This window comes from Apis mellifera, linkage group LG5 (assembly GCF_003254395.2).
Source record: "Apis mellifera strain DH4 linkage group LG5, Amel_HAv3.1, whole genome shotgun sequence".
NCBI classification, from domain to species: Eukaryota; Metazoa; Arthropoda; class Insecta; order Hymenoptera; family Apidae; genus Apis; species Apis mellifera.
In genome coordinates this window covers 10,338,188-10,362,647 of record NC_037642.1, presented here as the reverse complement: position 1 = coordinate 10,362,647, position 24,460 = coordinate 10,338,188, and the positions used below count along the sequence as shown (strand labels likewise).

At 36.7% G+C, this 24,460-nt stretch overlaps 3 protein-coding genes across 17 annotated transcripts in view; 1 reads left to right on the top strand and 2 right to left on the bottom strand.

Annotated features, from left to right (window-relative positions):
• Positions 1-12,592, top strand: part of LOC408844 (dual specificity protein phosphatase 10) — an 88,301-nt gene extending 75,709 nt beyond the window's left edge. For both annotated transcript variants that reach the window (XM_016912122.2, XM_006567774.3), the window contains 2 exons: positions 3,541-3,933; positions 8,485-12,592. In XM_016912122.2, coding sequence (XP_016767611.2) covers positions 3,541-3,933; positions 8,485-8,798 — 707 coding nt within the window. In that variant the 3' untranslated portion in view covers positions 8,799-12,592. The remainder of the gene's footprint in view (positions 1-3,540; positions 3,934-8,484) is intronic.
• A 1,099-nt stretch (positions 12,593-13,691) lies between these two features.
• Positions 13,692-17,661, bottom strand: LOC724743 (PRKC apoptosis WT1 regulator protein). Of its 9 annotated transcripts, none has more exons than XM_006567775.3 (10): positions 17,484-17,661; positions 17,262-17,369; positions 17,017-17,165; positions 16,805-16,934; positions 16,535-16,661; positions 15,925-16,032; positions 15,758-15,798; positions 15,615-15,659; positions 15,090-15,246; positions 13,692-14,977 (listed from the first exon to the last, which is right to left on the bottom strand). In XM_006567775.3, exons 2-10 carry the CDS (start codon positions 17,276-17,278, stop codon positions 14,792-14,794), a joined length of 960 nt encoding a protein of 319 aa, XP_006567838.1. In that variant the 5' UTR covers positions 17,279-17,369; positions 17,484-17,661; the 3' UTR covers positions 13,692-14,791. The 9 variants fall into 9 exon arrangements, with proteins under 9 accessions (XP_006567838.1, XP_006567841.1, XP_006567839.1 ...); XM_006567778.3 differs by having other exon boundaries at positions 16,535-16,631; XM_006567776.3 differs by having other exon boundaries at positions 17,271-17,369; positions 17,484-17,660.
• A 770-nt stretch (positions 17,662-18,431) lies between these two features.
• Positions 18,432-24,460, bottom strand: part of LOC411113 (solute carrier family 12 member 4) — a 139,877-nt gene continuing 133,848 nt past the window's right edge. For 3 of the 6 annotated variants that reach the window (XM_006567782.3, XM_394587.7, XM_006567783.3), the window contains 3 exons: positions 23,562-23,878; positions 23,347-23,486; positions 18,432-23,248 (listed from right to left, as the gene is read on the bottom strand). In XM_006567782.3, the coding sequence (XP_006567845.1) occupies positions 23,157-23,248; positions 23,347-23,486; positions 23,562-23,878 (549 nt within the window). In that variant the 3' untranslated portion in view covers positions 18,432-23,156. The remainder of the gene's footprint in view (positions 23,249-23,346; positions 23,487-23,561; positions 23,879-24,460) is intronic. The other 3 variants (XM_006567784.3, XM_006567786.3, XM_006567785.3) reach the window with 1 other exon arrangement.

Genomic DNA, 24,460 nt, shown 5'->3' with positions numbered 1-24,460 from the left:
AAACAAGTATTTGCGATATATCTAAAAATTACTCAACAGATATTTATCAAGATATCAAATTTTTTGTACGTATTTGTACGTATTGTTCGACGTTATAAAAAATATATATATTAAATCGTTGTTTTAACATTTCATCTTCCATCTTCCAAATTTTTTGAAAAAATAAAAATAAGTAAAATTAACGGTTAATTCGATTCGTTTAAATTATATATTCGCAAGCACTTTGTTTATCGTTGATTGTATTTACACCGTTGACTGATGTCATTGGTAGCACTTTAATTATACATTTTATATTTTATTATCCATGTTGTATTTAGTCATTTAATTCTCAACGTCATTCGAAAACTATGATCAAAGGTATTTCTAAAACATCCACAGCGGCGGGAGAATACAAAGTCGAACGTGGCACGCGGGTAAATACAATCTCTTATGCGGATGACTCAGGCTTTGGTATCCTTTAGATTTAGGCGTAATGCGTACTCGATGACTCGTTCGTGTTATAATCGCGTGTATAATGGAATCACGGATTCTTCCGAGACGTTATATTGAAACAATTTTTCGTTTCGCGTTAAATTACATCGCAGATAAACCTCTTTCGTAACGATATTTTTTTTTTTTATTTTTTTTTCTTTGACTCTTCCTTGATCGATAACACGTTCTTTCACAAATTCCAAATGAGAAGACATTTTTCACTTTTATATAAATCAGTTATTAAGATATTAAAGGGGAAAAAAAGGATACGAAGGAAAAAAAAAAAAAAGATTGGAATTCCACGAAGCATTCTTACAACGTGGTGGACAACGAAGTGCATCGTTGCGATGGAATGTGGGTCACTTCATTTAGGTCATTACAACAATCAACTTGTACGAAGTTCATTGCTCTCGTTTTGCAAGTGCCGCAAAAATATCATTCTTCTATTACTACATCAACTTATACCGTCACCATTATCTTTTGAACTTGTCGAACAAATTCGTATCGATTTCTTCATTACCGGCATTCCTCGACAATGTTCTTCGATCATTAGTCATCCATCCATATTTCTGAGAAATATTCATTCGTAACAATTATGCAACGTTGATTGAAGAAAGAACGTTTTTTTTTTTTTTTTTTTTGTTTTTCAATCTACAGATAGACATTAGTGTTCCTAAAGTAAATCGAGATATCACGAACTAAAACGAGAAGGCACGCGTCAGCGCATAAAATCACGCGTGCCAGCCAGCGATTGAAAATCAGGCCAATACCCCACGAAAGAACACACACGTATCCCCTTTTCTTAATAATTGTGATACATTAGGCGTAATTACCGTTCAACCGTCGCGAGGAGCGCGCGCGTATCGGGTATCGCGATGGTAAAACATGAACTCGTGATGTCACGCGCTGTGTCACGTACCACGGCGAATGTTTTACCATATAACGTGACCAATCCGCGATAGATCGCGCTCAAAGTTGCGATTTCCTTTGAAAACTAGTCCTTGGCGTAGGATGTGTCCCGCGGGTATCGATAGACGGCGCAGTTGTGCCACTTTGTTTGAAGACATGTGTAACGAGTTTCGCCGCGTTTACATAGCCGCGTCTAGAATCTTTCGAAAACCGTTACGTCCGTTTTGAATGATCGTAGGGAGTTGTTGGGAAACGGACTATGAAACGATAAAACTATATAATGTAAATAAGCATATGTTGTATAAGTGTTGTCGATACGCGTTCCTCGGACGTGTCCAACGCTATATTTACGATTTCCGGCAGACAATCTTAAGACTAGGTCACGGAATTGCATTACGTCCACTTATACGCCGAGACTATCGATAATGCACCGCTCGCATCTCCAAATCTTAATTCTTTATCCGTTTTAACGTGAAATCGGGCCTTAAGCTTAACGTGACGATCGAATTCGATTCGAATTCGATTAGATGAATTCAATAAATGCTCGTCGAATTAATCCACGCAACTCGAGGCGAGATCATCCATCCTCATTACCTACCGAGCGAAATAATAATAGAGGGAAAAGTATTATGGATTAAAGCGATAAATTGAATTAAATCCGGAAGCAGGGAGAGGCCACCACCCCTCCTCTTCAATCTCGTTCCCCCGAACGAGAAGGAAGTTTTCGTTGCGGCGACTGCGGAATAATCATCGGCCGCGACAACAGTAGCCGGCACACGGGGTTAGCGGCCGTGGCGGTGCGGCGGCAGGGGGCGAAAAGAGTGACTCATCGTTGAGCCAGGCCAGGCCTTACGAGCTGCAGGTCAGGAGAGGAAGACACTTTTAGCCCACATTTCTTCCTTGCCCCCTCCCCCCCCCCTTCTTCCTCGCCGTTCTTCTCTCGGCCGGTGTGTTCCTTTATTTTTAAACCCCACAGCCGTTTATTCGCGGTTCCTCGTTTCCTATCTCGCTTCCTCCTCTCCTGTTTTTCCTCGTTCGTCGTCTATTCTGCTTCCCAGACACGCGTCGTTCCCGAGGATTGCTGCTACGCGTTGGCCGACGCCGAGTGTCTTAATGGGATGGTTTCGAGGATGGTCGTCGAGAGGGTCTCTCGGAAACGATATAATTAATGCCTGTACGAAAAAGAGAATATATATATATAAATATTAAATATATTTTGTATAAACAAATTGTAAAATAAATTATTGCGTGCGAAGAACGTTTTAAAGAATTATTCCAAAAATATCCGAAGCGGTTTGGTAACAACTTCCGGGGGTATTAGGAGTTTATTTTGCATCCGTACGCTTTCTCGAGTCGGCGTTTCTTAAGACTTTCTGGAAGACTTTCAAGAACGAAAATTCATAATGCAACGTTAGTAGGGCTTCCTTAGAACTACACACCGGATTACCAGAGATTGTGAATTTTTCCCCCAGGCTTTTAAAAACGTGCTAAATTTATCGAGAAAGCCTGAGGGCTGTTCGAGAGTTCCTCGGATGTGTTTCTCATAGCCGGCGGCTATGACGAGAGGGGAGGGGGGGTACAGGTTTAGATACAACACGCGGAAGTAACTGGCTAACCTGCTATGCGAACGGTTTATTAGCCGGTCGCGTTTCTCGAGAAATCGCTGTGTACACAATTCCAGGATACAATTCGGGCCAGCTGAATCACTATGTTGTGGGCAAAAAACACATGTGAATAAGGAACACCTTTGTTATATTGTTCCTTTTCTAGGAGAATCCGATTTTTATCTTACTCGAGACATAATATTATTTTTACAGTTAATTTAAAATTGACAATTTTTTCAAGAATATAGAAAGAGAACTTTTATCCTATTTTTTTTTCTTTAGAATTATCATAAATTTCATTTATCTAAACTATAAGAAGAAATAGTATAGAAAATACTTTAAAAGATTATTAAATATTTCTGATACATAACCAAGTTATAGTTAAAGATCACAGGATCGAACGGACACCACCTGCTCCCGGTTCACTGTATCGGTATTTTCAGAGTAACTCGATGCTTCCCCCGAGACCAGTTCCCACGACCCTGTCAGGCTTCCAGACCAACTCTCGACGCCCCAAAATCAGCTCCTTAAACCGATCCTTTTCGATTACTTTCAGGTGGACACAAGGAGTTCCACAGGCGGCACAGGGACCTCTGCGAGGATACGCTTCTCCCAACAGTGGGAGCGGGTCCGTCCGCTGTCGGCAGTTGTTCCAGTCCAGGACCAGGGTGTCCAGTATTAAGTCTGTCCGGACCACCGACCCCGCAACCCGCGGACATCGATAGCCACCCAGCCTCGAGAGTTCTACCGTTCCTCTACCTTGGAAATGGAAGAGACGCGGCCGACTTGCAACTTCTTCGCGCGTTGGGCGCGACCAGAGTCCTCAATGTCACTTCACAGCTGCCCGGATATCACGAGGAGAGGGGTATCACGTACAGACAGATCCCTGCCTCGGATTCTGGCCACCAAAACCTTAAACAGTACTTCGAGGAGGCGTTCGACTTCATCGGTGAGTCTCCATTCTTGGTAGAATTTGTCGTTGGAATTTACCTACCGTCGATAACAGTAGATGCGCTTTTTCGAGAGGTAACTCGGTCCGGTTTGAGTAGCAACGACGAAATGATTGTAAGAATGAGAAGATTCTAGATAATTCTAAAAGCATCCTTATTGCTATCTAATGGATACCTTAAGTATAGAAAAAAAATATATACTTCTTCAGTAACGGAACCATGTTTCACGAAATGAAATTTTATTCTTGAATTCTATTACGAAAATGCATGCATTGCTTGCATTTTAGACTTTGATAAATTGATTTTCCGCGAGGAAACAGCAAATTGTTATCGAAGCTTATTTGCCATTTCTACGTTTTCTCTCGCGTGTTTAAGAACCGGGAAAAAATATGTTGATTCAACTACGCGATCAATGGAACGAGATTCTATTCATTAAACAAGCGGAGCACCATTCGAAACCGTGCGATGACGCACAAATAAGTAGTTCGCAGCGTACAATGTTGACATTGAACGAATGAACGAATGGTAGCCTCCATTGACGTTCACGGACCTGTTGCATGTGATTCGACGAAAATACACAAGGATCACCGGTTAGGGTAAATTGGTCTAATTGACGGTGCAAAATGTCGGTCGGTTATAACGCGACGTTCGAGCGAGGCTGCGTTTAATCCTCGCCGCGATGAGGAGAGCGTTCGCAAAGAGATGTTGGCCTCTGTCGATGAGTAATTCTTTCGACTGGCTGGGTGTGTCCCCGGGCAATGATCGTCATTGTCGTTTGCATCCAATCTCATCCGCAAGTGGTACAACGTTCAAAGGTAGTTACTTGTCGTTCGATTAGCGATCGATCATTTTTATTATCCATAACGCTCATCAGAAAAGGAAAAAAAATATCATGATTTAATAGACGCGAGAGAATAATACGAATTGTTCCGTACGATTTTCTAAATGTTTTTAATCTTTTGATGAATCGTAAAATCTTATGGAAAATATAAAATATATAATTGTAAAACGAACTTCCTGAATCGTAAATCAAACAAAGTACAGGTAATCTCCTAACGGTCTGGATTTCGAGCGTCCTTTATTATTTCCCTTCATGGGAACCAAGGACTCTCGATCCTTTGTGAAGGACACACCGGTTAAACTTTCCATCTTAACCCGGCTGCTTACTCTCGAATCCTGAAGCAAGCCCAACCGAAGAAAATACGTTATAAAACTTCGTTTATAACCCCTAATTAAACTAAAGGAATAAATTAAGATTACAGTTAAGATAATATAATTATAACACGCGAGGGGTCATAAAATTCAGCATTGTTCCCGATGTTTCTCTTCAATTATACGTGCCCATTCATTATACACGCTCTATTGATCGCTAAACATTTAAAAAAAATGTACCTCGTTGCTTATTCAAATAATCGTTTCTACTTCGATTCTTAAAAATTTTTAATCAAACCGCTCGCATCGCCATAAAAATAAAATTACCCTTTACAATAATATATATACAGAGACGTTTCATGTCTAAAAACACTTGGGATATTCCATCCATATCTCCAAAGGGCTGAACCTCTCAACTGTGCCCCGACACGTGTTTTACATATCCGTTTTACAAGAGATTTCCCATATCTTATACCCATCAATTATACGAAAAAACCTATTGTATATCCCCTTATTCCCTTATAGAATTTCCATAGAATAATCGGCTCGGCGAAAGTTTTAATATTCATCGTCGTGCGAGAACGCACGAGCCTAAAAACTTATACAGGAATTCCGAATGGCCGAAAGTCGACTCGGGGGGGGGAAAAAAAGGGGGTTCGAATCATCGTCGCTTTGTGTGCGTCCTTCATCGTCCAAGAGGCGGTTTTTAACGGTCAACGCACCAAGGTGCCCTTCATTTCACGCAACAGTCCCTACGGTGTTGGTCGGTTGGCCAGGTACAGCATTCCACCAGTTGCGCACATTCGGTAGGGCCTTCCTTGCACGCATGCGCGCACGCATACACGCGCGCGATCAAGGATCGTCTCGCGTTACGCACACGTTCACGCGCGTGGAGCAGAATGCGGTGCAATAAACACACGAGGGGAGACCGAGAGGCCGACACTGGGGCACCATGAAGGGGATATATTCACGGATGTGTGTGTGTGTGTGTGCGTGCATTCGTTAGTGCGGGCTCGCGCGCGCGCCAGTGACTCATGGTTTCATGAATGGAAGCCTTTCGTCTTCTAGTCCTCCTCGCATATACGGTGAATGGTCCACCGGAAACGGCTGGTTACACCCTGTTTCCGTTACACCAAACTGCGCCGCGTTGACGAGGGAAAAACGAGCGGGATGACGGCTGCCTCGTTCGGGAATTTTGCGCGAATCCTTCGATTCCTGCGGAACCTTTTGGTAAATTAACATACGAAATGTAATTTGTTTCTTGTCGAAGATTATCAGTGAATGATGAACGAGATGGAATTTTAAAAGGAGGAAATATATTTTTTCAATGAAAAAGAAAAAATAAATACGATGCAGCGACGTTAAACGAGTAGAAGGTTATATTTATCACGATGCGTTTCATCGTGTGCGCAGTTAGAATTCCGTAAACGTTTAATCTCATAGAATTGCGCAGGAAGCGGTTGTAATTCGCCTCGTTCACGGAACACGATACCACCACGGCTGTTAATTTTAACCATTCAGGGAAGCGGAGCGTTTTAAGGAAGGAAGAAAATGGAACAACGAAAACAAAAACGAGAGTAAAAACGCCGTATATTTCCCGGAACACGCGTATCATTTTCGACTGATCGCGGCCGACAGGTGTCCGGAGTTTCAGCGTACACATGCGCCTTCTGTTCACCAAAATACGCCGCTCCCCTTCCCCCCAATTCCATAACTTCCTTTTCCAATCTTTTTTTCTTCTCCCCTCCTCCTCTTTCTTCTCAATTTTAAATTCAACAGTCTCGAAACTCTTTCGTTTCCACTCCACACCCTTCGCAGCTCTAATTCTCTCCCTTCCCCCTCAACAATCCCCCTCCTCTTTTCCCCAACAATTTTCTCCCGCTTTCTCCGTCTCCGTCCGACCATTCGTCACCCGTGACTCATAGCAGATGCCAGCTCGCGAGTCTACACGCTGCAGGCGTGCACGCGTAACGTTTAGGGGCCGATGCACACACACACACATGCACACACACCTCTCCCCCTTCCCCCAGTGTCTCGACTAACGTTTACCTAAACTACTTCTATTACGTGACCCCCCTCAATTCGTGGCCAGATAAGATTAGTCGCGCTGCTTATCGCCGTTTAACGCGGATTAGCGATTAATCGACGCCTCCGGGTACGTGTTTCGTAGGGTGTTTCTCGAAACAACAACACCTATCCCTTCGTGTCTCGCTCCCCCTCTTTCGTAATTTGTTCTCTGGTGCACTGATCCGAGGAACGGTATTGCATGTAACTAAACTTGGATTGGAAGAAGAGAACAGTGGATTTTTAATGCTAATTGCGTTTCACGTGTTAAAGCGTTAATGCATTCGTGATCTTTGGAGGTCGATTTTAAAAGCATGAAAATTGGTGTACGAAATGACGGTTATTTATAATTATTACGTTGTATAAGGAAATTAAGCTCGCTGACGATAATACGATGGAGATAGAAATCTCGTTTCATCTGGTACAAAGTTATGACTCGATAAATATTTGCTCGATTTTTCTTTTTAGAATCTATTCTTCAAACTGATATTAACAAGAATGTATTAACGCATTGTTATATAATTCTTCTTTTCAGTCGTCGCAAAGATATCCTTTATAGAAACGATCCTCGAGGCACGTTCAATAATTCTTGATTCCTTTTGTTCCGTAGATGTCGCGAAATCTGCACGCGTGTGCACTTGCATCGGCTTTCATGCTCCCTCTCTTTCCTACGTCAAATCGAGTACAAGTAACGTCGCATAAGATACGGGCCCGCGTCGCCATGACTCATTGGCGATACGATAGCCTTCCCTATATTACGTAATCGAATCGCCTGTTTGGCGGCTGGTTTCGTTTTGCCGTTTTAGCAGCACAATCCTGTCTTTCGGCCTGAGTTCGATGGATTATTAGCTCTTAAATCGATTTCCAGAGATTCGAACGATGTAGAAAATTGTAGTTTCCAGATCCATTTCTCTCTTTCACGTTTACGCAGTTCGAATTTCTTTGAGAAATAATAAAGTAGATGGATAAAACTGTAAAAAGTAAAAAAATAAAGTTAAAGATAATATTTAAGAGAGAGAAAGATTTAATAACCATAGTATGAAAAGAAATTAATAATAGTATGTTCATTTATCCATGTCGGAGGACAAACATAAATTCGTGTAATAAGAGTTCATGGCCAGATAAGTAGATTCAATCGGGACAGGAATTTAGTTCCACTAAATTTCGATCCAATAAATGATACAAAATGTTGTAACGTTGCTTGAAATGTACATCCAAGATTAAATTTTTATTCCAAGATACGAATATGAAAACGTTAAATTTATTTAGAAAATTGTCCCTTTTAACCTCTTTACCAAAAGTAATTAAGTAATAATCTCTTTTTTTTTCTACAGAGGAAGCCCGAAAAGCCGGAAGCAGCGTGTTAGTGCATTGTCAAGCGGGAGTATCGCGCAGCGCGACAATCGCAATCGCGTATATAATGCGACACAAGGGCCTGTCCATGGTGGAGGCCTACAAATTGGTGAAGAACGCACGACCAATCATCAGTCCTAATCTCAACTTCATGGGGCAATTGTTAGAGCTCGAGCAAGGTTTAAGGGCGTCAGGTGGCGTGGCGGCCGCCCCCGAGGAGCCAAAAAGCTGTCACCAGTGTCGCTGGTCTCATCAGCAGAATAGCGAGGAAGTTACTTCCGGTTGCAGCGTCTGAGTCGAGCGAAATCACCAGGCGAGGATCACCCGATTTCTCTCGCATGACAATCGGGGTTCCAGCAGAAGATCGAAAAAGAAGAGAGCAGAAGAGCCCACGCGCGGTTCGCAAGGCTGTCTCGATGTTTCGTGTCCAAGGACGCGATCGAAAGACACGATCTACACATATCCTACACGTATATCCGTTAAAAAAAACGAAGTCGTCGTTCTTCCTGTTTCATACACAAAACACACACAGCATACACACGTGCGAAGAACTCGAATAACATAACATAACCTTGCTACACGTGCCTTGGCGATCGGCCCTAATAAACGGGAAAGGCTGATTTACAGAGAGACACTTTTATTTCTATTATCGAGTAACTTATTCAGTGGTAAAGAACGTTTCTGATTGAGAGAGAACGCGTCGTTGATTTGCGGATAACGAAGGAAAAAGATGCAATTGCGGACAAGTTGTAAACACGTGTGCGTCCTCCATCTTGGAACTTCGGAAACCAACAGGATGATGGCGCCTGTTAACACTTGAGCGCGCACGAATTTCTTCCTGTGTACATACAACGACGCGAGCTCCTCTCTATGTTGCGAATTATTTATGCGTCAAGGGAGAGGGGAAAAAAGAGGGACGTTCACGCGGCGTTAGTTACGGAAGCTTCGTGCATCGTCATGAAGAAAGGTTTGGTGTACTTACGCGACAGTGTTCCGTAGTTTTATTAGTACAAAATATAACGTGGTAAGAGGCGCGTATATCGAAGGAAATCATAAATATTTCTTTTTTTTTTTTTTTGTTTCTTGCGTAGTAAGTTGCAGTAGAGAGAGTATGTATATTTGATTTTAACATGATGATACACAGTGTTCCACTTTTCTTGGAAAGATCTACGCGTTTGTAATTTAGAAAGTGAATTTTATTCGTTTAATTTTTGTTCTTTTTATATGTGTATATTTCTTTTTTTAAAGTGTCAAGCGTCCACGTCTAATTTGGCCACAATTTTTTTCTTTCGAGTGAATTGAATACTGAATCGGTTAATTATATGTGTATTTAGGGACACTGCTTCTTCGAAACCGTCGTTGCGAACAAAGAAGCATCGAATAAGAATATGGGATTGAATAATTGCACTTGGGGAAGTCTTGCGAAATTTTTTTTTTTCTTTCTTTTTGCCATCTAAAGACGCGCGCGCAAGTGGACAATTAACAAGGTGGGATAAATGTACGTCAATTGAGATCAATAATAATTATGTTTGCGTTTGCCTTTTGCCTACTTGTATCTCTATATTCGTAATGTTACATTATTCGATAGCGAAGTGGTTTATATTTGATAAAATAATATATCATTAACCGGAAATTAGCTTAACCACGAGCTCCGTAGCATTTAAGGATCTGGTTGAGATCCAACCATCGTGATCTAGTCGTTTGTTGGGATGTAACTGATAATGATGTTGACGATATGTAAGGTGCGAAAGAGAGAGCGAAAGAAAGTTCGAATACCCCCGCCAACTAATTAGAATAATTAGTAAGAACTATAACTCGAGGGACGAAAATATTGCGATTTTAAAAATTAAGATGCCAAATACGGATTTTTTAGTTCGGATTCAACGAGTTTCACACATCGGGGGATAAAAGTCGTGTGTAATAGCCAAAATTATTATCATCTTTCGATCTTGAAGTGTACATAAACAATAAATATTATCTCACGGGGAAAAAAATATAACTATGAATTGATATTTTAAACCAATTCTGACCAGTTTAACGAACATCTTTGTATCGCAAGAAAATGGCCTCTATTGATCCTTCGTTCGAATTAAATATCGCTTGCACGATACGAATACGATTGCGAATGTAAAATCTAACCTTGTCACTCTGTTTACGTTTGTTATTCTTTCGCAATGTTTCACTGATAATAAGTCCGAATAATGACGAAAATAATATTGTGAATATGATTTATCTCGTTTCACGTTGTGCAAAATATGATCGTTGGATTATTTTTCATCTAATCGGCTCGTTCTGTTTCGAAAATGTTGTTTCATATCGACGTGCGCGCGGTCTCGGACGAGTTGTATCGCACGAACGGAAATTTCTCGATTAAGAATTTAAGGTTAGAAGTTAGCGTTAAAAGTATTATGGGAATGGAAGAACGTCTTTTTCCTCGCGTGGCACGATTCGTTCGTAACGCGTTTATATCTAGTTTTTTTTTTTTTTTTTAATCGCTTCTTTCTTAAACCGCAATGGATGATTCTCTATTCGTAATCGAGAAACAACGAGTGTATATCGTCGTCATAAATGGGGGAAGAAAAAGAGAAATAATAATCGTGCACGTAGTTCGCTTCAATCGTCGAAATACCTCGAGCAACGGCCTAAATGGGACGTTGATTAAACGTAAAAAAAGAAAAAAAAGAATAAGAATAAACAAAAAAACGTGTGCGAAATAACTGTACGACACGACAATCGCCGCTGTTAAATCAAACCGAGCAGCTGTTCAAAAAAAAAAAAAAAAAAAAAAAAAGGAAGAAAAAAGTCGCTTAAACCGATATGCCTTTCTACGTTAGAGAGAGACTCAAAACTGTTGACAATAAAAGCTCGACAAGAGAGAAAAAGAGACCTGGTGTGCGTGAAAGAAATATAGGTTCACGTCATACATACATGTTCACGTTATATCTATATATATATATATATGTGTGTGTGCGCGTGCGCGTGTGTGTGTATACAACATAACGAGACAGAGAGCAAGTTCCTTCAGATTTTTCAATTCTCTCGAGGAAACGGTACATATCAAAGAGATGTCGCCTTCTATTTTTTTTCTTTTTTTCTTTTTTTTTTCTTTTTTTTTTTTTTTTTGTCGTAGATCGCGAAGAACGTCACATTTCGAAGGGAACAATTTATGTTCGCGTTATATTCTCCTATAATAGTTAGGCGCCAAGTGACGCTTCGCGTAGAACTTGTAAAAAGTGTTAGCGAATAGTGTTGTAAATATTCACAAGAGCAAAGACAGGCGAATCACGAATAGAATCGCGTAAAATGGGGGAGAGGAGAGGAGAGGGGGAGGGGAGGGGGAGTGGAGAAAAAGGAAAGAGACCGATCGTGTAATAAAAGAAAAAAAGAGAAACTATATCCAATAGAAATAAAAGGGCAGAGAGCTACGAACTTGTAGTACCTGTTGCATCACGAGGATGTACGATATGTGTGTGTGTAGTGTTTACTGAGTTGTGGAAGAGCTTTAACAATAAAATGTATATCGACCTGTACGATTGTCGTTGCCGTATAACGATAAAAATAACATTTGGTGTAATTTTTTATATATTTGGAACTGGTAAAAGCAGAGTCACATAAGATTGGTAAAATGGTTTGTGTCGCATTGCGGCTACCTTCGTGTTGCACGCGAAAATAACCTGAAAGATGAAACTACTACTAAACGCCATGTGGTCCAATAAGTTCCTAAGATCATCTTACCGTTCGAATTTTGAATGATGCTTTGACCAATTCTATTTTATATTTAATCTTCTAAATTACTTAATGATGTATATCATAAGTTCGATGTATACCTTTATTGCTAATGTCTTTCTGCATTGGTATGCACACGTTAAAAAGTTTGCGTATACACATCTTGGGATGGGGTAGAGATGCTGCACCAACTTTGGTCGACAATTTTTTTTTTTTTGCGGAAATGTTGCCGTATCGATCGAATACCTTTTTCGTTTTTTCAATGTACAGTTAAATGTAACGTAAAGTAATTGTGCATACGCGAGGACAACTATTGTATCATATCAAAATTTAGTTATTTTATGAATAAAAGTATAAACCGCATATTTTTTTGCTCAATTCTTTTTTTTTTTTTTCTAATAATCGCAATATCTTGTTTATCATTTATCTTGTCTCTTGTGAAATTCAAATGATAGAAATAATACAACGCATGAATATATTTCATTGAATATCAAAAAAAAATCTTATATCACGGTTAAAATTTCAAAGAATAGTTTTTGAATATATGAAGTTAAATATGTTCAAGTATATTTATTTAATATATATATATATATATAAATTGATATAATTTATTGAGATTTTTAATTAATTAGATTAAATAAAAAATTCAATAAAGATAATTAGAAATCGGAGTTATCTCTTGAATTCCATATATTTTGCAATTATGGACAAGAAGAACAAAAAATAAGAAAAGATAGGAATAAAATAAAAATATTGAAATCAGCGCCATCTTCAGAGTGTCGCAAATGAAACTCATAAAAAAAAAAGAATTAATTATAAACGCCATCTTTTGAACATTTAAGATATCTCTTCAAAATATATAGAATAAGAATTGATAATCAATGCCATCTCTTGAGTGCTTTTAGAATCATAAGTATTTTTGGAATTTCAAAGATGGCGCTTACTGTTCATTTTTTATTTTATCAACTTTTTTCACGAGTTTTATTTGCGGCATTCTGAAGATAGCACTGATTTCAATATTTTTTTTTCTCTGCTTTGTCTTACTCTTTATTTACATTTGTTCTTAGTGTGTGACTATTTGACCCCAGATAAAATACGAGATGTCAATTGAAGATCATTTTTTTTTTGAAAAAAATATTAAAATTATATCGGTTTTACAAGAAAGGCAAAAATAAATACAAATGTTTTATTAGGAAAATCTTTATTTAGACAGAAAATATCGAATTTTGAATATAATAAAGTTTCCAAATTCTAACGATAGAATCGGTTAATTTTCTTAGACCGAGCATTCTTTTTTATATATTTTTTCAAGAAGGAATCAAAATGATCCAACTTCTAAAATAAATTCAATATGGCCGCGAAACACGCATACGATAAACTTAATAAGCAAACACGTTCTTTTCGCGTTCTCTTCTTCATTATTCAACACGTCATATCGACGGATAAAATATTTGATTGTGCATACGTAAATACAAATTCGATTTATTACTTTCTCTCGATATTGTTCGCTCATAATATACTCGCATTCTCAGTCTCCTGCTTTCTAAATATTATATATATGTTTCGCTGTAAGTAAATATTAAGTTGTAATAGTATAATTAGTAGTAATAGTAATAGTAATAGTAGTAATAATTTTAGGGATCATTTCTTGCTTCTTCTAAGATATACCCCTATTCATTACGTTTCGTTCTGTTCGTAGCTGAAAATGCAAAAAAAATCTCGTTTGTTTAAATTAAATGCATAGGTAATAGATATGGAATTTATAGTTTTGTGCCATCCTATTCATTCGTTCTGTACAGATCCTGTTTAATTTTATAACGATTTTTATTACGCCTTTGTTGTATTAACATTATGCCAATATAATTGCGCGATGAAGCAAAATTTTTTTTTTTATAGGTAAAAAGTCTTACATGGAGTAACGATGTTACCATCCATTCGAGTATAAAACAGATAACGTACAAGTTACAATAAATACTATGCAAAGACTCGATCCGAGTCTTAAATATTTTTTTCAGGCATAAAATTTCCAATATTTACTTTACACATTCTCTGGTCTAACAACAATGACATAACAAATTGGAGCACCTCTTATTCCATTACGTTATTATATCGCGAAAAGACATATTTGCTCGAACTTATCGCTCGAGATTAGATATCGACTCTATGCGAACGCGTAAAAAAAAATTGATTATATCTTTCTGTTAAGAAAGAAATATTCGCGTAAATGAAGCTCTACAATTGAAGCGGATAAAATATAATTACTTGTTCGTATTCAACGATCTATTGCTTATTGCAAAAAAAATATTATAGAAATCGAGAGTCGATTGTATATTTATACTGCGTAACTTACCCTGATTCTTTTGCAGCATAAATCATTAACAAATAACTTTTAAAATCGCTTCGCTATCCTTTCTCGGCTATTATTAACAAGAAAATTCACAATTACTTACAAACTATTAGTATATATGTATATATAGCTTTTTTAACCGTTGATTCGCAATTTCTAGAAATAATCAGACGGTCGTAGGATTGATAAATCGGACTGTTTTGCGAATTGGAAAATTAATTACTCGCCAGGGCTGCCATCGCACGAATTAACGCAGCGTTCTCCTCCCGAAGTCGTTCCCGTTCTATAGTCATTTCATGTTGTTGTTGAAGCAACCGAGCTTCGAGAGCCATTATTTTATGATCCCGATCTTCTAACAGAGACAGTAGTCTCCTATTTTCTTCTTGGGCTCGTTCTATCAACTGAAAATTTTGAATAATATTAAAATTTTGAAAATATTATAATTTTACAAGTACAAATATTATAATTTTTGTGATTTTTATTTGTTAAATTAAATAAAGAAAAAAAAAATACTTCGTGTGGATTGTCTCCTGTTGGAGTAGACAGTCTTGGTTGATTCGTAGCATTCACAGAGGATTGTGGTTCATGATTTCCATGGTCTGATTGATTGACACTGTCAGACTGATTCAAGGAATCGAATTCCTCGTCATCTGCCTCCAAATCGGAATGGCTAAAATTAAATGGGTAATTTTGATATATTAGTGAATATACATAGTTATTCCAATTCGGACTGCCTATGATGTTATATTAGGCACGACCCTTAATGTTTAATGATATTTATATATCGTTTTTTTTTTATATCTTATATTTATTTCAAAATAATTTACGCTTTAGTGTAATAATATGAGATATGATATTATGAGATCAATATGATATTACACGATTCTTATTGGTTCTAGATCATTATAAAAAAGGTGTACAAAAGACTTACGGTACTCGTTACAATACGCAGGCTCGTATTTAAAAGAATCTACTAGCTCTACCGTACTTCGTACAGGTCGTGCCTAATTGTACATAGTCACGTACAGTAGCACTTACCAACTGTGCCTATTTATACATGACCTGTAGGAAGTACGGTAATGCCTAAAAAGCAGTAGCAGTTTATTACAAATGACTACTAAATTTCACTAAAGCACTATATATAATTTACTACCGTAATAAGATATCTCAGTGTTTTATACCTTTTGTTTCGCCTTTGTGTAAACATTTTTGCTGTCCGTTCCTGAAACATGCGTAGTTACACATACATACATAATTTCTCTATTACGTACGATCGACATTTAACCGCGTTTCACAATAAGTGAACAGAATATTTTTTTATTAAAAAGTGAAAATCACACGCACTTACTTCTATGAGTTCATGATCAAGGAACTCATTGTGATGTGTGTTGTGTTTAGTTTCAAGACAAGTGCCACTAAGATCTTCCTCATCTTCTCCTGTACTACCTCCTGTACTCTGTAGAATTAAGTGGCTAACGAAATTACATTGCGGAGTAACAACGGGTTTGCACACAAAACTTTTACCAATATCCGTTAACACTCGCGGTCAATCGCGATTCAACGTATAAAAGAGCGCGGAAAGCAGTCTCTAAGTGCAATGCTACTTTGTTATACATTCTGTGTGTGTCTAATATATAATTTTCTAGAAAGATACATTCGCGCAAGACGAGAGAAATCGAAAACATTATATGTTTGAAAAAAAAAAAAAAAAGATTCTTTTATAAACGAACAAAAAATGTTAATCTCAAGTATCGATTAAAAATAACTGATTAAAGAACTTTTCGTAACGAATATAAGTAAAAAATCTTCTAAATTTTTCATGCAAAATACAAGATGACTAAAAGATTTATATCGAATAAATAGAATCAAATGCAAAAATCCTTATTTTAAAATCCGAGATATCCGCGAGGAGTCATTAAGATTTTAGGTCCTTAACGTGACTGGAAACAGTGACAAACCTCCGTTGATGGTAAATGTACTACTCCGGTACTTCGCCTTTTTTCTCGAAGCTTCCGTCGATCGCGTTGCTGCTTTCCCTTGTTTATGTGCGTTGGCCTGTGCAAACAGGATACGACACTAAAGACACTAGAACCAGATCCAGAAAGTGTTAACAAGTCGCGCAAACTCTATGCTGGATCTACTTAGTAGAATTTACAAGATACTTGCATTTAACAAAATCCCATCTACTCGGATAAACGCCTTATTTAAACGTCGTTTTATTTACTTACCGGCCAGGTACCCGTTTATCCTGTTTCCTCATTATTGGTTTATTTTGTTGATTATCATGTTCTGGTGGAAGCACACTATTCGAACTTGTATCACACACACCTTGAGATTCTTCTGTATTTTGTGCATTTTCTACAAATGAATCGTAATTAATTAAAATAAAGTATCATTATATATTAAAGAAAAAAAAAAAACAATAGAAACGTATTATTACTTTGAAAGTTTATGGAAGAAGAATCTCCTGTCCTAGGTGGAACAACTCGTGCTCTTGCAGTCCTAATTCTAGATCTTCTAGATGTTAATTCGAAGTCATTATCAAAATCCTCCTGACTAACGGAGCTGGATGCCATGCCTGTTATATCGCTGTGAAATGATATGATAAAATTAAATTTAATCTGATAATAACGAGATGGATAAAAAATTGTGCAAAAAAAAAAAAAATTTAAAAAGGGGTCTTACAAAAAATACCTGGACATCTGAACAAAAGAGTAGGTGATGATGTGCGATACCTATGTTGGACCAGCACAAAACTTGGAGGCCAAAAAGCGAGTGCTTGATTAGGTTTGTCTAAGGGAAAGTCACAAGGCATGAACCGCTTTTAACTACAGCAAGTGCGTGCGCAATAAGACGATAACAAAACTTCAACAGAAAAGAAAGAGTAATTCTTAAAGGATTAGTCACCTGTCGAAGTGAGTATTCTTCACCTAGTTCCACTACCAATGCTGTGACTCACTACCAACTTATGTGCGATTGACAGCTGTCAACCATTGAAACATCCATAAACACGTATGGCCTATACGATTGCATAGTTCAAAGATAGATAGGCATATCGATCGTTCATACACCTTGACTAAAGTACAATCTTCAATGCGTAATTTCAATATCACTAGAGAAATAGTCACAACGTGAAAAGTTACTAGACGAATCCAGAGAAAGTTACTATAACGATGATGCTTTAAAAATAAAAGTTACTACAAAAAGAATACAAAGTTAAGAGTTATAAAAAATAAAAATACAATACACGATAAAACTTTATTTAACTCGGAAGAAAAACTTTTTTTTCAAAATAATTTGAGAATTTATAAAATTAAGAAAAAATAAACTTTAATTTATAGTTCGTATTGAAATGAAAAAAATAAATTTTGCAAAATAAGAAATTTAAAAAAAAATAATAACGACTAATAAGAAATTTATTTTATTCAATATATTTTAACTTATAAAAATTTAAATCAAAAGAAAGGAAATAATTCAAAGAATATGATTTATAGAAAATATTATAAACACTAGTATTAATAGGTGTATCGTTTATTTATTTAATCGATCTGATCGCAGATATAGTTTCTTCATTCATTATACTTCATCTTTTTTTCATAAGTTAATTACAAGTATTCATCGTCATCTATAATCTAGAAGGGTATAGGGATAAAGTTATAGGTAATTTTTTTCACAGTATTGACTCTATTACATACGCTAATCAGATAGCTAAAGTGTTCGTATCTACAAATATATTTTATATTTGTTTTATATACATATACATATATACACATATATATAGAATTTGTATATGTGCATATCTATATATACATATATTCGCTTTATAACACATCTTCCCGTAATTTCTTTTCCTTCTTTATATTTACTCATTTGACATTTGCTCTTCAACAATTAACTTTCATATACGGGAAGTATATATCGCTTGTTTTCTTACGTTTCCATATTTTTTTTTTTTTTTTATTTTTCTTTACGTTTGTTTTTTCATTTTTTGTAACTCGAACTCTAAAGTTGTGTATGTATATATGTATGTGTATGTTGTGTACGTGAGGAGATAAAACTAAATGGTATCGCCACGAGCGAGGATAGATCTCGATTTTTTTTTTTTTTTTTAAAGAGGGCTAGACTCGGTGTATTTTTTTTTCTTTTTTTTTTTTAACGAGATATTAAGGTTTAAAAGTGTATACGTATGTATATAGTATTTGACGCTTGATTTGACACATATGATTGAGGTCTCGAGCAAGTTTCTCTGCTGCTTAGCTCGCATCTCACAGCCTAGAGGTGATTTAAACCAGATGCAGAATCCGTTCATAACGGGCCGCATCGCTACAACGACACACGATAAATCCCCGACAAATGCCAAGCTCGTATATATAATATATATATTTATATATTTTTTTCATATATATATATAATATATATATTTTTCCTTTTCATTAATATTCTCTTTCTCTTATGCCTATGTAATGTGTATGTATGTTTATGTCCATATGGTCAATTGTGCATTTTTCAAGTAAATATGACATAGTAAAATATTAAAGCGGCAGCAGAATACACTGCAATACTGTTTGACCTATGAAAAAGATGTTTCTCTTCATTTGTTTCTTTTTTATTGTTTTTTTCTTTTTTTTTTCTTTTTAATGTTTACTTAAATTCCTTCCCTTTTAAATTCTTTCCAATCATTTTTGTCATATTTTTTCCCTTTTTTCCCTACTTATTTATGTACAACACATTTAACATTTTATCAGCTTTCTTTATATTTTTTTTTTCTTCTCTTCTATAACTCTCTTCCTTCTTCTCTTATTACTCTTCTTCGACTTACACCCTTCACTTTCCCGATAAACTTTTCTCATAGTCAACATGTCTCGTATAAACTATGCAGTGCCGATGCCTATCAAATAGGCAAGTACACATAAAATATATGGTAATCGACAAGTGAGTAACATTAAAATTAGAAAGTACATGTCGCAACATGGTGGACGATAGATAGAGACAGAAGAAGCATCTCGCGAACCTACACATTTTTTTCTTGCCCTGGCCTTGGACCACTCGTCTTTTTGTCTCTTTTTCTTCGTCGTAATCGTTGCAAACAATGCTAATCCAACCGTTTCTTTCATTTCGTATTTACTTGGTTCAACGCGTGATGGCGATGAGGTAGATAAAGAAATGTCTTCCACTTTTTCACGCGACATTTTCAAACAATTTGACTATTTTTATTTATTAAATATATTTCATCTTGCTTCTTCGAATCTTTGGTAAGTTTTATATATAGGCAACAATTTTGATTTCTCGGTTAATTTTTATTTTTGATGACTTAATATCCTTACTTGCGTACAAAGTGTTTCAAAAATTAATTTCTATAAAATAATTTATCAAAATAATTAAATAATTATTTTTCTGCTGTAAAAATAATCTCACTTTCACTGGTGACTTTATGATTACAATGGATTATATTAATGATACAAATAGGATGCATTTTTAAGTCAATAAAAATTAAGTACATTGTTCATACTAATAAAAAAATTCTTAAAGTACTATCACTTTTCATTCAATTTCATGAATAAAAAAACTTAACCTAACTTTTTTGAAACACTTTGTATAACGTTAAACGTAACGAAGAAAAGAATATCGTCGTATAATTTCCACACACATAGTGACCAACTAAATACACAAATAGCGAAGGTTCGTCGAGTGCTCAACTTTTTTTTTTGTTCCGATAAATTTCATTTAGATACCACGATTCGTTCGCAGCTTTCGATTAAGTAGACACAATAAATCGAGTATAGTAAAAGTTACTCGTTCTAACATGATTATATTCCACTTTGTTTTTTTTTTTTTTTTTTTTCTCTTAAAAAGATTTTTGTTCGTCAACTTTTTCTTTTTTTCATTTTGTAGATAAACTATATACGTCATGTATATATATATATATAAGTATATTTATATGTATATATGTATTAAATAGTGCCTATCTAAAAATGAGGCACGGCCAAAGATGGCCGTGTATGAAACGTGACATGCACACGACACTTAAATGCGACCGATTACAACGCTACACACTATCCTTCGATGAAAGTCAGTTAAGGATTCTCGCGAAAAATGTGACGTAATTTTTTTTCTCGTTTTTCTTTCTTTCTTTTTTTTTTTTTTTTTTTGGCATTCACCGTTTGTTTTGTAACTCTACGCGAATGATTACCGTTATTATTTTTTTTTTAATGGCTATTGCCATTATGGTTAGACGAGAGTAACGCGAGCGCGTTATTTCCTTTTATTATAAACTTATCAGAGTGGTGAATCGAACCGGTAGGCCTTGGACAGTATAAACGCGAACCTAGACGAAGGTTTCGACTCACAAGAGAATCGAGAAATACAATGGAAAGAACGAACTTCAGTCCTGTAGGAGATGCGTGGATTCTCGCCGTGTTTCCTTTGTTCGTCGTTCGCGGCGCTAGTTGGAAGTAAACGCTACGGCTTGAACCTTTATGGGGACGCAATGTCGAGGCGTCTGAGAATTTTTAGACTTCGTATAGTGGAATATATATGTATATATATATATATTATATATTATATATTTGTATATATAAAACGATGAATGAAAAGAGAGATTTCTTTCATATTGATGCTCTGTGCGTACTTGTGGTTTAGCAATTAGTTGCTAACATTTTAAATTATATATCGATGCATTATAATAGATCCATTTTATCATACAGTTTGGATTCTAATGCTATCAATCTTTGGTGTTATACATCGATCATCTACATTAATGTCTCAAGACTTTCGCGATACATTTTTTTTTTTTTTTTTGTAAATACATTAAGAAACTCGAACTCTATGGTTAGTTTGACTACTATTGCTAATTCCTCGTTTTATATCGATACGAAGAATGCGAATTAGTAACTCGAAAAAGATTTTTCGCGGTATATATAATATATATACTTTCCTTAGGACATTTAGCGTTAGAATCATTTTAATTGTAAGTAGATCTATGTTTCATAGCGATGCAGTATTACGGATTCGTAATTTTAAGTAAAACCGTGAACTTGTATTGCTATTAGAATCCTGATATTGTATCGATGTTGAGTGATATAAATTAGTAATTTCAAGAATACCTTAGTACTATTCTCCGTTTTTTTTTTTTTAATCGAAAATCTAAACCTTTTCTTTCTGCATCGATCTTGTTAACCGTCGTCAATCGTCGCACACAATCCTAAATAACAATTTCAACGAATATTTTCTTTTTTCTCTTTTGGCAGTGACGTATATTTTTCTATACGTCGATAATTTTCTACTATTTCTTTTTTTTTCTTCTTTTTTTCGGAAATTTATCTTTCTTTTTCGTCTTTAATTGCACGATAACATATTTAGTTTTAAGAAATCCAAAAAAAAAAAAAAAAAAAAAAAAGAAGGGAACTCGCCTCATTCTCTATCTCACAGACATATTTTTTTTTCAATGCTGCGTCCGCATAAAACCGTTCAACGCTGCCAACGTTTCGCCCTAACTTCCGCCACGTTAGACGCAAAAAGCGCGCACGCGTATGCGTCCTCATTCGTCGGCGTGCTTCACCGCGCTATCCTAGGCTACCCTAAGTTCACCTATAAGCAATAGAATTATACATACCTATTATACTCTCTATAACGATAATGTATGTAGAAAAATGAGCCTCTCGCGTCTTTGGTTAAACGCGAAGCATTTAGAAAGTATTCTGGCAGTGGTTTTCGTAGATGCTTCGATCTTAGCCTCGGACCAAAAATTTTGATTTCAGTTTCAAATTGGAATACAATCGTCGGAATCTTAATGAATTTCTTTCTCTCTCATTCTTTTATTCTCTTCGGGACGTATCTATCTTTTATCGTTTGATTCGACTTTTTGTATTTCTCTTTTTCCTCGGATTTCATTTAATCTCAGATCGAAACTCTATCTCTGCGACGTGATTCTGTTTTTCTCTTTTCTCGTTTCTTCATTCATTTCGAAAACGCTATTTTTTTGAGAATCCGATTATATAATGACAAGGTCGAAGTATGCTCTGTGTGCAGTCCTCTGTGCTAACTATCTGTCGCACGTGTAACACACGTGTGACGCGTGAATAAAAACCACTTTTTTAAGTATCTTTTTTTTTCTTTTTTTCTTTTTCATAGTCTCTAGCCTCATCGAGGAGTGGGACGAGTAAAATAAGATAGATCCTATGTATCCTAGTTTTACGCGTGAAATTCATTCGAAGGAAAATCATTTTATCCTTTGGCATGTCACTTTTGGCCTTCTCGTCCAGAGTCAGCTTTTTCTTCCTCTTCTTTGTTCTTTTCTAATATTCTCGATCTTGGGCACTCATCGGTACCCCCCCAAATTTTATCCGCGACAAGATAGCGGTCGCTGATCGTCATTCGGTGACACTCTTCTTCCGGTAACCGGTTGTACTGTGTGTGTATGTGTGTATGAATAATATGTGTTCACAACGCGCAACGCAAGTGACTGCTCAGACAATGGCACAAGAGCAACGTGTTTCGTAGGGTGAAGTCGTTTAGGTCTTTCAAAAGTAAACTAGATTTCCGCTGTCGCGAGGCGATTAATTCATTTACAGCAGGTCTAGTTCACGAATAGATAGTGATCACCTCCCGTCCACCTCCACGTACCATCAGCACCCTCTCAAGACCCTCGGTGAGAACCTCTAAAAATTCCATATCTGGTGGCGTGTTTGAGGTCAAGGAAAAAAAAAAAGAAAAAAAGAAAAATCAAATATAATTATAGTTTGAATAATGACATGTAACACAGGAAGGATACAATTTGATTCGCGTTCTAGTTTAGTGTCTCTTGGTGGTCCAGGTAGATTGAGTATGACTAACTGAGCATTTTTGCTCTTTTTCACGATTACTTCGTTCAATTTGATGGATGTATGCATACGTCTCACGTTACCTTCATCCCTACAAAAAATTATCAAGCATAGTTTTAATAATTTTGCCAATAATCGATGACATAACAATATCATAATTACTCACGGTGTTATCGTAGGTTTCTTAGACTCTGGACTATCAGTTTTCTTCTCCTCGTTCTCTTTCGCTTCCTTCTCCGTATTCTCCTTATTTTCCTGTTTCGGCGACCCACCGATCAATTTCGTTTCCTCCTCGTTGCCTTCCTTAGCTTCTTCTCCACCGTCATTAACATCTGCCTCTCCCTCTTTGCCCTCCGTCTCCTGTACCAATTTCTCTTGCGCCTCGTCAACCGCGTTAGGATTCTGGCTGCCAGGCTCCTGGAATCTCACCTTGGTTGCCACCTTCACGTCCACGTTGTGGTGATGATCCACAATCGCCTGAACCTGTTGCACATTACACGAGTATCAACCGAAATCTGTGACCGTTGTCACCGTGTCCCGAACAGCAGGAGATAGTCAAAGTGTGTCGAGAAAGACGACTAACTCTAGCGTCAAAGCACTCTATAATGATCTGAACTAAATGAACGATCGCTAAATGGAAGCATTCTCGGCTATGAACGTGCCAATCAAAAGCTGAAACGTTTTGGAAGTTTTCGGTCGGGAATGGCTATCCGGAGATGGATATATATATATATAAACGTAGTGATGAGATGCAAGAAAGCAAACTGGTGGAGGGATCGACTGCGGCAATATTTCAAAATCAAAACAGGTTGCAAATCAGTGAGAGAGAGAGAGAAAGAGAGAGAGAAAAAATAGAAAGAAAGAGACAGAGAGAAAAAAAAATGCAAGGCAAAGATATAGTATTATATCTCGATCCGATTAAACCGAGGAGGAATCGTGAGTGTCCTGAAGAGACGATTCCCACGTCACCTCCAAGAGTTCATTTTCTCGATGTGGAAGTGGAATGTTAACAACGAGTCGTATATAAGTAATGTATTATACGAGTGTATTATGCGTGAGTTGGTG